Source organism: Cotesia glomerata, linkage group LG4, assembly GCF_020080835.1.
Source record: "Cotesia glomerata isolate CgM1 linkage group LG4, MPM_Cglom_v2.3, whole genome shotgun sequence".
Lineage (NCBI taxonomy): Eukaryota > Metazoa > Arthropoda > Insecta > Hymenoptera > Braconidae > Cotesia > Cotesia glomerata.
In genome coordinates, this window is record NC_058161.1 from 12,155,478 (window position 1) to 12,170,028 (window position 14,551).

The following is a 14,551-nucleotide window of genomic DNA, read 5'->3' on the forward strand; positions in this document are numbered from 1 at the left end:
CATTTTTAAAGATATAAGCTCATCCCGTTGTTACATTCATCAAGACCTTTCATTTGAGTACCCACATTAATTTTTGATATATATTTCATATATTTATATACATTATATATATGTAAATATGAAAAATATATGAAAAATCGATGTGGGTACTCAAATGAAAGGTCTTAATGAGTGTAATGTCAGAATGAGCTTATATCTTTAAAAATGTCAATAGTTCACAAAATACAAGGTCATTTCTTAATTACTGACATTTTTAAAGATATAAGCTCATCTCGTTGTTACATTCATCAAGACCTTTCATTTGAGTACCCACATCAATTTTTGATATATTTTTCATATATACATATGTATATATATAAATATATATAAATATATGAAATATATAAAAAATTGATGTGGGTACTCAAATGAAAGGTCTCGATGAGTGTAACATCATGATGAGCTTATATCTTTAAAAATGTCACTAGTTCACAAGATAAATGGTAATTTCTTAATTATGTATACTAGAGACAAAATTTTTCTTATTCTCTTAATAATATAGATTATTATTATTTTTTGTTTTATTATTAACAAAAAAATTGACAATTTAAATAATAAGGAACTGATAATAGTAACTTTTTATTTAAAATTCATTATTATTATTATTATTATTATTATTATTATTGCAAAAAACCGACAATTGTAACAATAAAAATCAGTAACAATAAATTTTAATTCAAAATTTTTTTTTTTTTAATAATGATAAATAAAATATGACTCATAATTATTAAACCTAAAATTACTAGACAGCTGTAAATTATTTAACTATTATTAAAAATTTAACTTTAATTTAACTCTAATAATAATAATAATCTAATTTCCAAAAAGTGCCATGTGTCTCTTAGATTAGATATAAAAAATTTTTAATAATTCTAATTACATTTAAAAATAATAATAATAATAATTATTATTATTATTGTAAACAACCATATGACACCAAAAAAAAAAACAAACTAATAATTATAAAGTTAAAAAAATCTAGTTGGCATTTATCACAAGTAGTGTCAGTTAATTTAACAAATAAGTTAAGGTTAATTTAATTAAAAAAAGTAACTTACATTAAAAAGAACGATTAACTTGTCTTGTAAAACAAAAGTCAACTATTAAAATATGTTCTAGGCGTATCCCAAGCCGATTTGACAGGAGTTTTAAGTATATAACCATAAAGTATACCAGAGTGTGCCAATGCGTCAGCCAGTCTTTAAGTGAGCTCTCAATTCTCACATCACATATCACAATTCGCGGAGTTAACTACAAAGGTGTACAATCTGTAAAATAAATATCAAGTGTTCAGTGTTTAAGTATAAGTGTGAACCGCGGCGTGCAGATACAGTGTACTGTGTAATTTAATATATATAGTTACTGTAGCAGTGAGTGCTGCCATATTGAATATGTTTAGATGGATTATCAGGAGCCCAGGAGATGTTAAACTCTACTAATAAAAAATAAAACTCTTACTCAAGCTATCCAGCATTCACAATGCAATCTGGGTAATGTCCTTGTCATTACACATGTCAGCTGGGAGAATAATAATATAATACTTGATGAGTAACAACCGGCGACACCTGCTGCATGGTAATTTTTTTTCTAAAAAAAAAGTTAAAATTTATTTAACAGATAATTTCTATTTTTTATAAAAAAAATTGACATTTTAAATTTTTTAATTTTATCTATTAAAATAAATTAGCTCCAAAAAATTATTTTTAAAAAATTGCATTTTTTTTTCTACATGGCAATTTTTTTTTTCTAAAAAAAAATTAAAATTTATTTAACAGATAATTTCTATTTTTTATAAAAAAAATTGACATTTAAAATTTTTTAATTTTATCTATTAAAATAAATTAGCTCCAAAAAATTATTTTTAAAAAATTGCATTTTTTTTTCTACATGGCAATTTTTTTTTTCTAAAAAAAAATGAAAATTTAAAAGATATTTAGAAATTTTTTTATAAATTAATTTGTAAAAAAAAAATTGATATTTCAGTTAGCTGTCACTTATTAGTTTTTTTTACTAAAAAAAATTTACTCCAAAAAATTATTTTTAAAGAATTGCTTTTTTTTTTTTTTTTTTTTTTCAAATTATTAAATATATGCTTCATTAATTTTTAAATTATTTTTTTTTTTTTTTGGTTTTTTTTTTTTAGTTAAAAAAACGAAAAAATAAGGGCTCGTCCGGGACTTGAACCCGGGACCTCTCGCACCCTAAGCGAGAATCATGCCTCTAGACCAACGAGCCGACAGCCTCACGCTGGCAACGGTACGAGATAGATCGTGTGTGAGAGCGTGTCTCTGTTTCATGTATTTTCTATATCATTTGTGCGCAAGCAGTATAAATAAATATATGAAGTTGTTTATAACAAGTAATAAATCGATAATTTAGTGTTTTTCATTGTGCCAAATTATTTATTTATAGTTAAATATTGATAAACGCGAAAGGACGCCAAAACCTAGCCTCAAAATGGGTGATACTGGGGACGCTTCCCAGACCCCAGCTGATTCTTCCGGATTATCGCAAACACCGGCTAAAAATCCAACTATTAAATATAATTCTAAATTACTAGACAACGAAATGTTTAAAAAATTTATCGAAACATGTATTATTGTTAAAAAGATTCTAAAAGCTAACAAACAAGCAACAGGGGTGCCCAACCTCAAGCAACCCCGCAGCAGAAATTCTTCGATGTCCGACGGCGACTCGATAGATGGCGCTATGGATCAAGACGGAGAGGAATTTTTAAAACCGCGCAAGCCCGCGAAGTTGAGACGTACAACACAAACAGCTGGTACAAGTATCAACAATAAATTTGATCCCTTCATGGACTCAGATTTTTCTGACAGTGAAGACTCTTCAACTAATAAAATAAACAAAAATGGCAAGAGAAAAATAAATCCTAACTCAAATAATAACAGCAACCAACAAACTCGTAGTCAAAATGACACAAGTGCACAAACGGAGCAAAATAAAAAATCCAAAGGTAAACCGCCTCCCATTTTTGGAAAAATTAATGGTATTAAAGAAACTACAATGCTACTCGCTACTAATAAAGTCCCAAAAACAAGTTTTATAATTCGTGAATTCGATGAAACTTTTACAAGAATTTTTCCTTATGACTTATGCATAAATATATTAAAAGAAAAGAAAACTGAATTCTTCACATATACTCCCAGACACCTGAAGATGAAAACAATTGTCCTAAAAGGTGTACGTGGTGGCTACGACGAAAAAGATGTCAGGGCGGCCCTGGACGAGCTTAACCTACAAGATGTCAACATAACCAAAGTCAGTAAGCTAATCTTTGACAGAAGCAAACCTGAGCTTTTCCATTTTCTTGTTTCAGTCTCTCATGACAGTAAAACTGCCACGTTGACTCGCTTAAAGTCTCTTTTATCACGACCCATCAGATGGGAAAGACTAAGAAGGCCCACAATCTTTATGTGTAAAAAGTGCCAACAAACAGGACATTTAAGTTCTAATTGTCATATGGCCCCGACCTGTGTTAAATGTGCAGGCGACCACCAAGCCAAAGACTGTACTTTACAGGCAGGCACCGATAAAAAGCTTCTTAAATGTACCAACTGCGATGAAATAGGTCATCCAGCCAGTTACAAAGGCTGTCCAACAGTTAAATTTATGGGCAAACTCAAGGCTCAATATAAACAGCAACAAGAAGCCAAAAAACGGAACATTGCTAAAGTAATTAACAACTACACCAGGCCTGACCAATCATACGCCAATATGTTCAACATTAACCAAAATAATAGCTTTCCGCCACTTCCTAGACCAAAATTACCTTCCATAGGGGCACAAATATCAAGTCATGTAAATCCTACAGCACCTGACACAAACTACTCCGATAACATCACAAACAACCTGGAATCACTTCTTAACTCTTTTAAAAACGACATCTTAAACGAAATTAAGCATCTTAATCGCAAAATTGACTCAAATACTAGAAGAATAAACATAATAATGTCTGCAATTGGTCTGGATGAATAATGGCACCGCTGCATCCACCAAACTAAATACAACATTCAAAAAAATTGTATTAATCACCGCATCAATACTGACTCCAGCGAGTACATCAACTTAGACTTTCTGTAGCGTTACCACCAATAGATACAACATCAAACTTCGAATTATCGAACGACTATTGGTGACTATCGCGAGATCCAACTCACATTGATGAAAGAAGTAGCAGAATTCTGTAGGAGCACCAGCTCATTTAACTCTGCAGGCCAACTACAGTGACTTAAAAGTGCATTTAATTCTAATACAAAGTACAAACTATATTATCAAGTGTTTACTAATAACATAATACTGTAAAAATGTAAATATGTAAATATGTACATATGTATATATCTGTCCCCTTCAACCTTTCCCATCGTCCCACCTCCTTTACCCTCACCCATTCCCTAAAATATTGTCTGATGTATTTTTTCATACCATAATTTTTGACAACTTAAAAACCTCATATGTTACTATAAAATGTTCTAATTTAACGCTATGTAATAAGAAAATTATATTATTTAATATTTATAACTAACGAGATCTACAGCTCGTAGCCAGTTAGTACAAATTACACTAAGTGTTGCTATGTTAAAGTATTTTTAAGTAATTTTTATACTTATTGAAATTCTGTTATGTATTTTGAGAGAAATTAATAAACTTACTTTTCAAAAAAAAAAAAAAAAAAAAAACCAACGAGCCTAATGGAATTTTTTACCTCCTTATAAATTATTTGGCTTAACTAAGAATGTTAAAATTATCTATGTTTCTGACACTAAATAGTGCAATCTCCAATATGTCTCTTAGCGAGATCTATTTACTATAGCTAGTTAAGATAAAATAATATTATTATTATAATTATGTTACAGTTTTTAGTAGATTTTATAAAAATCTAACTATTGCAGCCGTCCTCATGGCGCAACTTTTAAAAAATTTAGCCATTTTCTGACTCAGTTTGTCGAGCTGAGTCAAAAAATACATATAGTTCAAAAGTTTATATATGTATGTATTTATATATATATATATATATATATATATATATATATATATATATATATATATATAATCAAAATTTTCAGAGATATTTAATGATGAACTTTTAGTAATTTCAAATGTTTATCAAAAATTGCGTCAAATTATAAAAAATATCATTAAATATCTCTGAAAATTTTGATTTTAGCGACTTCATGCTCAGGACCTTTTTTGTAGGAAATTGAATGTTGTACAAGTTTGTCATTCACATTTTTTCTGTAGCTCTTGTCATTCACGAGATAAATGCGAAAAAACGCGAATTTCATGGAAAAATCAAGTTTAGAGGCCTGTACTACCTCGCCGGTTCGAGTTACGGCTTGGCCGCTATGGACACTTTTGTAGAGCATTCAATTCTGAAAAAAACCCTTTCGCGGTCGAAGCAATGCTGTGAAATGCCACTGAGCTATAGAAATTTAAACATAAAAAAATCAAAATTTCTGTGTTTTTTTAAGGGGAAATCTTTAAACGCCTGGGTCGAGGTCTTAATATTAATATTAAGGGCCTAAACTTTCAAGGTATTTTTTTTTGGGTACTTGCAACAAAATTTCACGATGGAACTGAAAAAAAAAAATAGTTGGAAAAAAAAAGCACCCTAATATATATATATATATATATATATATATTTATACGATATAACGCGGCTTGTCAGCACGATAGCGTTTTCAATTTATAACCGATTCTTCTCAAACTCAACATGCTTTATCTATCGATCAAAACCAAGGTTAAGTTCTAAGATCCCGGGAAAAAATGAATTTGCCTAATCATATATATTTATATATGATTATATATTGAATATATAGAATTATATATGATTATATCTAAATTTTTATGTAAAATATATATAATCATATATAGACTAATATATTGTATGTATATTTTATATAAGACTGTATATAATCAGATCTGAGTTATCTAGGGCTATATATGATTATATATGTCTATATATGATTATATCTGATCAGATCTAATTGATATTTCAGCTGTTAGGTTATAAAAAATGTCAAAAGAAAATTGCTATTTTTGCTTTTGATTTTAAATAAATATTTGTTAACTGTTAACAAATATTTATTAACATTTAATAAATAATTTATTAACTGGTAATAAATATATATTAAATCCCATTATGTTAAGAAATCACTTATTAACAGTTAATAAAGCTCATTAAATATAAACAAATCATTCTATCAATATCAGTGTAACTATACGGAAATCATATATAATTATATATGAATCATATATAATTATATATGAATCATATATAATTATATATGAATCTTATATAACTATATATGAATCATATATAATTATATATGAATCATATCTAATTATATATGAATCATATATAATTATGTATGAATCATATCTAATTATGTATGAATCATATCTAATTATATATGAATCATATATAATTATATATGCATTTTGTGATTACTATAAAACATTCTCTGTTTTCATCTCAGAGTCTGCTACTCCAATGATTAATAATCTTTTAAACTATAGTTTTTTGTGGATGAAATAATGGAACTGTATTAATTAATTTAACTTATAAAAATCGATTATGTATTCGATTTGCATTAATTGTAGGTATTTCAAGCTTTACTCTTCCAGTAAGTCTCGTAGGTAAACAAGTGGCGTGTTAGTCTTTAAAGCGTCAGGTCCCCGGTTCGATCCCCGCTCACGGTGAATTTTTTTCTATTTTTATAGAAATAATTATATATAATTATATCTAATTATATATAATTATATATGATCAGATCTGGCCAATTTTCAGGTCTAATTATATATAAGTGATTATATATAACTATATATAATTAGGCAAATTCATTTTTTCCCGGGATGAGCTTAATCGGGCGAGTAATTTGAAAATTACAGGATTTTGAAATTTTGAAAATCGTAAAAATTGCTGTTTTTACTACTGCAACTTGGTATAATTACTGAACTAGACAAGATATTAAAATTCGGTAAAATGCATCGTAAAGGTCTTTTAATAAGCTTCAATTTTCACTACTCAGAAGTGGTAATAGCCTCAATATTACTCCTTTTAGAGTTCGTTTAATGAAACAGTTTTACTGTTGCAGCCGTTTTAGAATTATTGTCTGCATCATAGCTTAATCATGATGTAAATTCAATAGTTACGATATTGATCAGTCTTTCGTGTAATGTTTTTGGGTAGGTCGTCAGTAAATATGTCACAAATTAGTTCTAAATATTGTTTTCTTCAATTAAAATTTTGTCCGGTTTCAAAATTCTGATTAACTTGGAAACTGTTGTTCCTAAGCGATTACTTAAAATTTGGACATTTATAATTCAAATCTTATAATCTTTGCAATTGTTTGATAAATATTTGAGAAACTTTTTCTTCACAAGATAATTTTTTTTTCAAAATTTGTTCTAAATAGTTTTAAACTTATTATTGAATTTTGTTTTTAATTCATAAACTAAGTTATACGTTATTAGTATTTATATTATTTTATTAAAAATCGATTTTCTTTATTTGAAAAATCTACTTCCATTTCGGCTGCCGAATGGCCTTTTTTTTTATTGTATTTTTTATTCTGTGTTATCATTTATGTAACTTTTGTTTGTGGAAAAATAAAAATAAACTTTTCAAAAAAAAAAAAAAAAAAAAACCAACGAGCCTAAAACCCGATGTAAAAGGTCAAAATCTTTGGAGGTATTTATAGTTACCAACGATTCAGCTGATTTAGCGCACCTTTAGGTTAGTTTTTAAGATTTAATATTTTTATTTAGGTTATTTTTTAATGAAATTTTAAAAATATCAGCTGTTTATTTCAGATTTGTCAATTTTTTTTAGTAATTCTTACTATTATTGTAACAAATTTTGAAAAAAAATCATTATTATGACAATTATTAATTTTTTTTGCAACGACAATAATAATAGAATTTTTTAATTAAATTTTTGTTATTAAAAATGTCAAAATTTTTTTACTAATAATAATAACAATAATTATTACTAAAAAGTTATTATTATAATTAAAAATGTCAGTCAATTTTTTTCATTAAAAACAATAATAATAATAATAATAATAAATATTTATTATTATTATGATAATAACTTAATCTTCACCTCAGATAAACCTGGATAAAAAAATAAAAACATATCACAAGTAATCTAAAAAGTTCTCCGCCATCAAAATTCCAAAATGGCGCAAGATTTTAACCGGAGTGCTTTGACAGTCTCTCACAACCGGGTAAGTTTTTAAATTACACTAAAAAATAATCACATTTATAATTAAAACAATTGATCACAACTATTAACTTAACAATTAAATCACCTCTCACTAAATCTAACCTAGAAAAGATTCCACTAGTGAAAATTCAAAAAGTCAGCTGACTTCAATATGAAAATTAAGTTAGCCAACATCTAAAAATTTTTATTAAAAAAATACGTACAATTAAAAAAAAAAATATTTTATTATTTAGTTCTAATTTAATGACACTGAAGTTAACAGACATTAAACATACATTTTTTTTATAATTTTATGGCTTGTAAATTATTATAAAAAAAAGTTTAATTAAAAAATTCCAAACGTGAAAATTAATAAAAAGTACAAAAGTGAAAATTTGATTTGTTATAAAAATTAAAAAAAATAACAGCTGACAGCTAACTTCAGTTTCATCTAATTTAACAATTAAAAAATTAAAAATGTCGGCTAACTTTATAACACTGAAGTTAGCAGTCAGCTGTCAATTTAAAAATTTTTTTAACATTATAAAAAAAATGAAAATAAAGTTAACCGACATTTCAAAATTTTTAGAAATTTTTTTGTTGAAAAAATTTCAATTAAACAATTAATACAGAAAATTGTCACATGTAAAAAACTTGAAAAACTATAAGTGCATTTTTTTATAAATATCTTTTTAGTTAACAATTGTAATTTAATTGATAAAAAAAATCAAAAATTTTTAGACGTCTGCTAACTTGAGTGTCATTAAAAAAAATGTTTTAAAAATTTTTCTCTGATAATTTTTTAAAATTTTCACCTGTGAAATTTTTTTAATAATAATTTAATAGTTGTAAAATTATAAAAAAAATCAGCTGTCAATTTTAAATGATAATTTAGCAAATATTTAATAATTTAAAAGATTTTTTTTAACAAATAAATTATGGGAAAAAGAATAAGAAAAAAATATTGACATGTAGAAATGAAGAAAAATTAAAAATGCAATTTTTTAAAAATAATTTTTCATTAAATAAAATAAAAAAATTATCAAGTGACTGCTAACTTGAATGTAATCAATTAAAAAAATTTTTTTAACAATTCCAATAAAAAGAATATTTTAAAAATTTTTCACTAATAATTTTTTTATATTTTTACATGTGAAATTTCTTTATTAAATTTTTTTAATAATAATTTAATTGCTGTAAAATTATAAAAGAAAATTATTTTAGTTAACTTCAGTGTCTTTATAACTTCACTATAATTTTGACAGCTACAAATAAATAATTAATTAATTAATTAATAACTTACCTAGGCGTGCTACACGGGTCAACGATCGACGAGAATACCTCGAGGCTTGATAAAAATAGTGGGAGTAAACTGTGTAAGCCTCGATCTGTCTTATAATGAGCTGACATCAATATCTGCTCTTAAAGAGTGTCTCTGTCTTGAGGAATTAATTCTAGACAACAATAAACTTTATGATTTAATTACTTTGCCGGTAATGGAAGCATTGACTACAATTAGCTTGAATAATAACAAGGTGTTTATTGTTAATTGTTGGTTTTTGATTTTTGATTTTTGATTTTTGATTTTTGATTATTAATGTTAATTTGCGATCAGCTGATCGACATAGACTTGGCGCTAGAAAGAATCAGCAGCTGCTGTCCGAAAGTAAAGCACGTGAGTTTGCTGGGGAATCCGGGTTACCCCGATCAGCTCACGGATCCTGTCAACAATGACGACGCGGACTATGACCGGTACAGGCTGTACGCAATCCACATCTTGCCGGAGTCTCTTCGCTTTCTCGATTTTCGGCCGGTCACACCGCTCGAGAGAAAAGATGCCAGCAATCGAGGCCGGTTTATGCGGACTATTAAGCTTTCTATCACGCCGTCGCCTTCGGCTCCGGCTCTTCACAGTAAATTTCACAGGGGAAGTTCTAATTCTTGCGGTTTTTTCAAGGAAAATTTTGATGGAGATTTTGGTGGAGCTTTTCAAGAGCGGAAGGATAATTATTCGCCACTGCCTAGTACTACTAGGGGTCCTGATGATCATAAAGGTATTTTATTAAATCATTATTGGGATACAAAAAATTACATTGATTTTGAGTGTCGATGTAGTATTGTATTAATTTTTAATATCAATGCAATAAATAATGCTGGAATATAATAATTATTTTTAAAAATTGCATTGCTTCTGAGTGTCAATGTAATATTTGCATGGGATTTGAGCATCAATGTAGCTGCTGTATTGATTTTTTAGTATCAATACAATAATATTGTCAATACAAACCAACAATAAAAAATTACATTGATTTTGATCATCAATGTAATTGAGACATCGATTTTAAGAGTCAATATAATAAATAACGTTGACTCAAAATAATCATTAAATTAAAAAATTACATTGATTTTGAGTGTCGATGTAGTATTGTATTAATTTTTAATATCAATGCAATAAATAATGCTGGAATATAATAATTATTTTTAAAAATTGCATTGCTTCTGAGTGTCAATGCAATATTTGCATGAGATTTGAGCATCAATGTAGCTGCTGTATTGATTTTTTAGTATCAATACAATAATATTGTCAATACAAACCAACAATAAAAAATTACATTGATTTTGATCATCAATGTAATTGAGACATCGATTTTAAGAGTCAATATAATAAATAACGTTGACTCAAAATAATCATTAAATTAAAAAATTACATTGATTTTGAGTGTCGATGTAGTATTGTATTAATTTTTAATATCAATGCAATAAATAATGCTGGAATAAGATAATTATTTTTAAAAAATACATTGCTTCTGAGTGTCAATGTAATATTTGCATGGGATTTGAGCATCAATGTAGCTGCTGTATTGATTTTTTAGTATCAATACAATAATATTGTCAATACAAACCAACAATAAAAAATTACATTGGTTTTGATCATCAATGTAATTGAGACATCGATTTTAAGAGTCAATATAATAAATAACGTTGACTCAAAATAATCATTAAATTAAAAAATTACATTGATTTTAAGTGTCAATTAGGGCTATACATTTAAACCGGTTAAAAAAGTTAACCAGGTTAACTAATTAGCTAACCATCAACTTAGCCGGTTAACGTAAATTAGCTAATTTTTTAACCGGCTAAAAAGTTAAATTAATTTTCAAAATAGATCTATGTATGGGGCATTCCATGCCAAATCAACCACTTTTGACCCCGACCCTTTTCGATTTTTCTGAAATTTTTGTATCTTTCTCTATCCTATTAAAAAAAGAATTTTTTTATCCAATTTGGATTTGAATAAGTTAATTTTCAACAAATTTATGGTTATTTAACTAAAAAAAGCTTTTTTTTTAATAACTTGTAACTTTTTTTTTGGTTGAGCAAAAAAAATTTGAAGAATTCTAAAAAATTAGCTGATTAGCTTATTAGCTTAGCTAATTTAAGTTAACCAGTTAAAAAATTAGCTAATTTGCTCAGCTAATTTAAGTTAACCGGCTAAGCTGATGGTTAGATAGATAGATGGATAAATGTTTATTTAGTCCTGGAGCCTAGGCTCCCTCAGGACCATCATCAAATAATACAAAATAGTACAAAATAATAAGTACAGTAAATACAAAGTAAATGATAATACAGTATCATGATGAAGTTCAGCAGTTCTAATATAAAATAATATAACATTAGTTTATAGCATAATAATAACGTCAGGCTGTTAATATTTTAATTAATCATTTTACCGTGCAAAAAGTAATCACGGCACAAACTACGAAACATTTCGTAATTTTCGGCCCTAACAATCTCCACCGGCAACATATTCCAGATGCGTATGCCAAGAACAAGAAAGGAATTATCATACATACTACAAGTAGATCTCGGTAAACGCAAATAATCATCTCTCACATCTCCTCTGCGTAGCGCAACCGGAAGAAATTCAAGCCTGCCACCAAATTGCTGACAGTAATGCATTACAATTTCCTTATAGAAAAGGCACGCTATAAAATAATTCCTCCTTTCCTTCAGCTTGAGCCAACCCAGTCTCTTATAATACGGCGTAACATGCTCAAACTTTGGGATCTTAAAAATATACCTAACACACGAGTTTATTTTACGCTGTAACCGCATCTGTAAACTGTTAGATATATTTGTATACGCTGCACAGCAATAATCAAAGATAGGAAATATTAACGTAGTAACAAGCTTTATACGTAATCTTTCGTTGAAGATCTCATTATTGACCTTCAACTGCGCCAAAACTCGCATTGCTCGATTACACACGCTCACAGTCTGACTTTCCCATGAAAGAACATTATCAATCAGCACACCAAGATACTTAACAGACTTATCATAAGGAACGATACAGCCATCTACCAGAATGACATCTGCATACTCACAGCTATTACAGTTAGCTTTAATTCTACTGCCAAAAATAACAGCCTTTGTTTTAGACGCGTTTAATCTCAAATAATTGATCTTGCACCATTCCACAATTTTAACTATTTCATCATTAAGTACCGCAATACAATCATTCACTTGGTCCGGACAACAAGATAAATATATCGCCAAATCATCAGCATAAAATAAATATTGACAATTTAACCGCTTGGAAAGATCTGAGATATATAGCGAAAATAACAAGGGACCAAGTACACTGCCTTGCGGCACTCCATTCAAAACACTAATAGTTAGCTAATTAGTTAACCTGGTTAACTTTTTAAACCGGTTTAAATGTATAGCCCTAGTGTCAATGTAATTGGTACATTGATTTTGAGTACCAATGCAGCTACAGTATCGATTTTTAGTATCAACACACCAATAACGCTGACTTAAAATCATCATTAAAAATTACATTGATTATGAATATCAATGTAGGATATTGTACTGATTTTAAGCGTCAATACAGTAAATAATGACGATTTTTTAGTATTCTTCAATTAAAAACAATAATATTGATTTTGAGGGACAATGCAATAAATAATATTGACTCAGAATGATTATTCAATTAAAAGAATTGCATTGATTTTGAGCATCAATGTAATGATTACATTGATTTTGAGTGTTAGTGCAGCAAGTGTATTGATTTTTAGTATCAATTATAATTTTAAAAAATTGTGTTGATTTTAATGTCAATGTAGTAAATTGCATTGATTTTTGGTATCGATTCAGTAAATACTATTGGATTAAAATTATTATTAAAAAAAACAATTACATTGATTTTCACAATACAGTAAATAATGACGATTTTTTAGTATTCTTCAATTAAAAACAATAATATTGATTTTGAGGGACAATGCAATAAATAATATTGACTCAGAATGATTATTCAATTAAAAGAATTGCATTGATTTTGACTGTCAATATAATTAATACATTGCTTATGAGTGTCAATATAGTAAATTGTATTAATTTTAAGCTTTAACATAATAAGTAACGTCTTGAAATTATTATTCATTAAAAAGGCTACATTGATTTTCAGTGTCAATGTAGAAAATATATTAATTACAAATGTCAATTCACTGTTAAAAATTATTAATAGTAAAAAACAAACTTTTTAAATTAAATTTATTCTTAATAATTTTGCATTGATTTTAAATGTCAATGCCATCAGTACATTGATGTTAATTATCAATGTACCAAATTATATCGATTTCAAAAATTTATTATTCAAATTTTTTTTATTAATTAATTTCTATTGTCAATGCATTTAATACATTGATTTGGAGTGTCAATGTAGTATAAAATAATTTTTTATTTTTTTAAAATAAAAAATTAAATCTTAGGCTATAATAATGATAAAAAATACTAAAAAAATTTTCTTAAATTATAATTATTATAATAAATATATTTTTAAAAAAAATTTTTTTTCCAGGAGCTTATGGAAAATGTCGGTACCGATATTCAGGAAAAAATTCAGAAGGAAATCGTTTTATAATAAACAGCGATTTATAATCTAACTATTATAAAATTAATGTAAAAAAAATTGCATTTATTTTTTTGGCCAGATAAATCTGGCTACATATAATTTTTTATGTATATATATATATATAAACAAATTTTTTCACAATTTTGTATAATATATTTTTATATAAATTTATAAATTTTTATCAACAAAAGCATAATTTAAAAAAAAAGTTTCATTCAATTTAATTGAGTTAAAAAATATATGTTAGACATTTTAAATTTATTTCTAAAAATCTAATTTAGAATTGAACTTTAATATTGCATTTTATACATAAATATATTGTAGTAAAATATATAAATGTATGTGAAATTTGTTATTGAGAAAACAGATAC

The 14,551-nt window shown here is 26.9% G+C and overlaps 1 protein-coding gene and 1 non-coding gene across 3 annotated transcripts; one reads left to right on the plus strand and one right to left on the minus strand.

Annotated features, from left to right (window-relative positions):
• The first annotated feature begins 1,031 nt into the window (after positions 1-1,031).
• Positions 1,032-14,283, plus strand: LOC123263587 (leucine-rich melanocyte differentiation-associated protein-like). Of its 2 annotated transcripts, XM_044726480.1 has the most exons (6): positions 1,032-1,042; positions 2,183-2,202; positions 8,220-8,288; positions 9,574-9,801; positions 9,882-10,320; positions 14,127-14,283. In XM_044726480.1, exons 3-6 carry the CDS (start codon positions 8,241-8,243, stop codon positions 14,204-14,206), a joined length of 795 nt encoding a protein of 264 aa, XP_044582415.1. In that variant the 5' UTR covers positions 1,032-1,042; positions 2,183-2,202; positions 8,220-8,240; the 3' UTR covers positions 14,207-14,283. The 2 variants fall into 2 exon arrangements, with proteins under 2 accessions (XP_044582415.1, XP_044582416.1); XM_044726481.1 differs by lacking the exons at positions 1,032-1,042; positions 2,183-2,202; positions 8,220-8,288 and adding an exon at positions 1,524-1,614.
• On the minus strand, positions 2,203-2,274 carry Trnap-agg. The gene has a single exon. It is a non-coding gene; the product is annotated as a tRNA-Pro (tRNA).
• Positions 14,284-14,551: the final 268 nt, after the last annotated feature.

Bases quoted from the DNA above. Each gene is read 5' to 3' on its own strand.
- LOC123263587 (XM_044726480.1), top strand. From the start codon at position 8,241: ATGGCGCAAGATTTTAACCGGAGTGCTTTGACAGTCTCTCACAACCGG. The intron at 9,802-9,881 runs GTGTTTATTGTT...ATTTGCGATCAG, and splicing joins TTAGCTTGAATAATAACAAG to CTGATCGACATAGACTTGGC. The intron at 10,321-14,126 runs GTATTTTATTAA...TTTTTTTTCCAG, and splicing joins GGGTCCTGATGATCATAAAG to GAGCTTATGGAAAATGTCGG.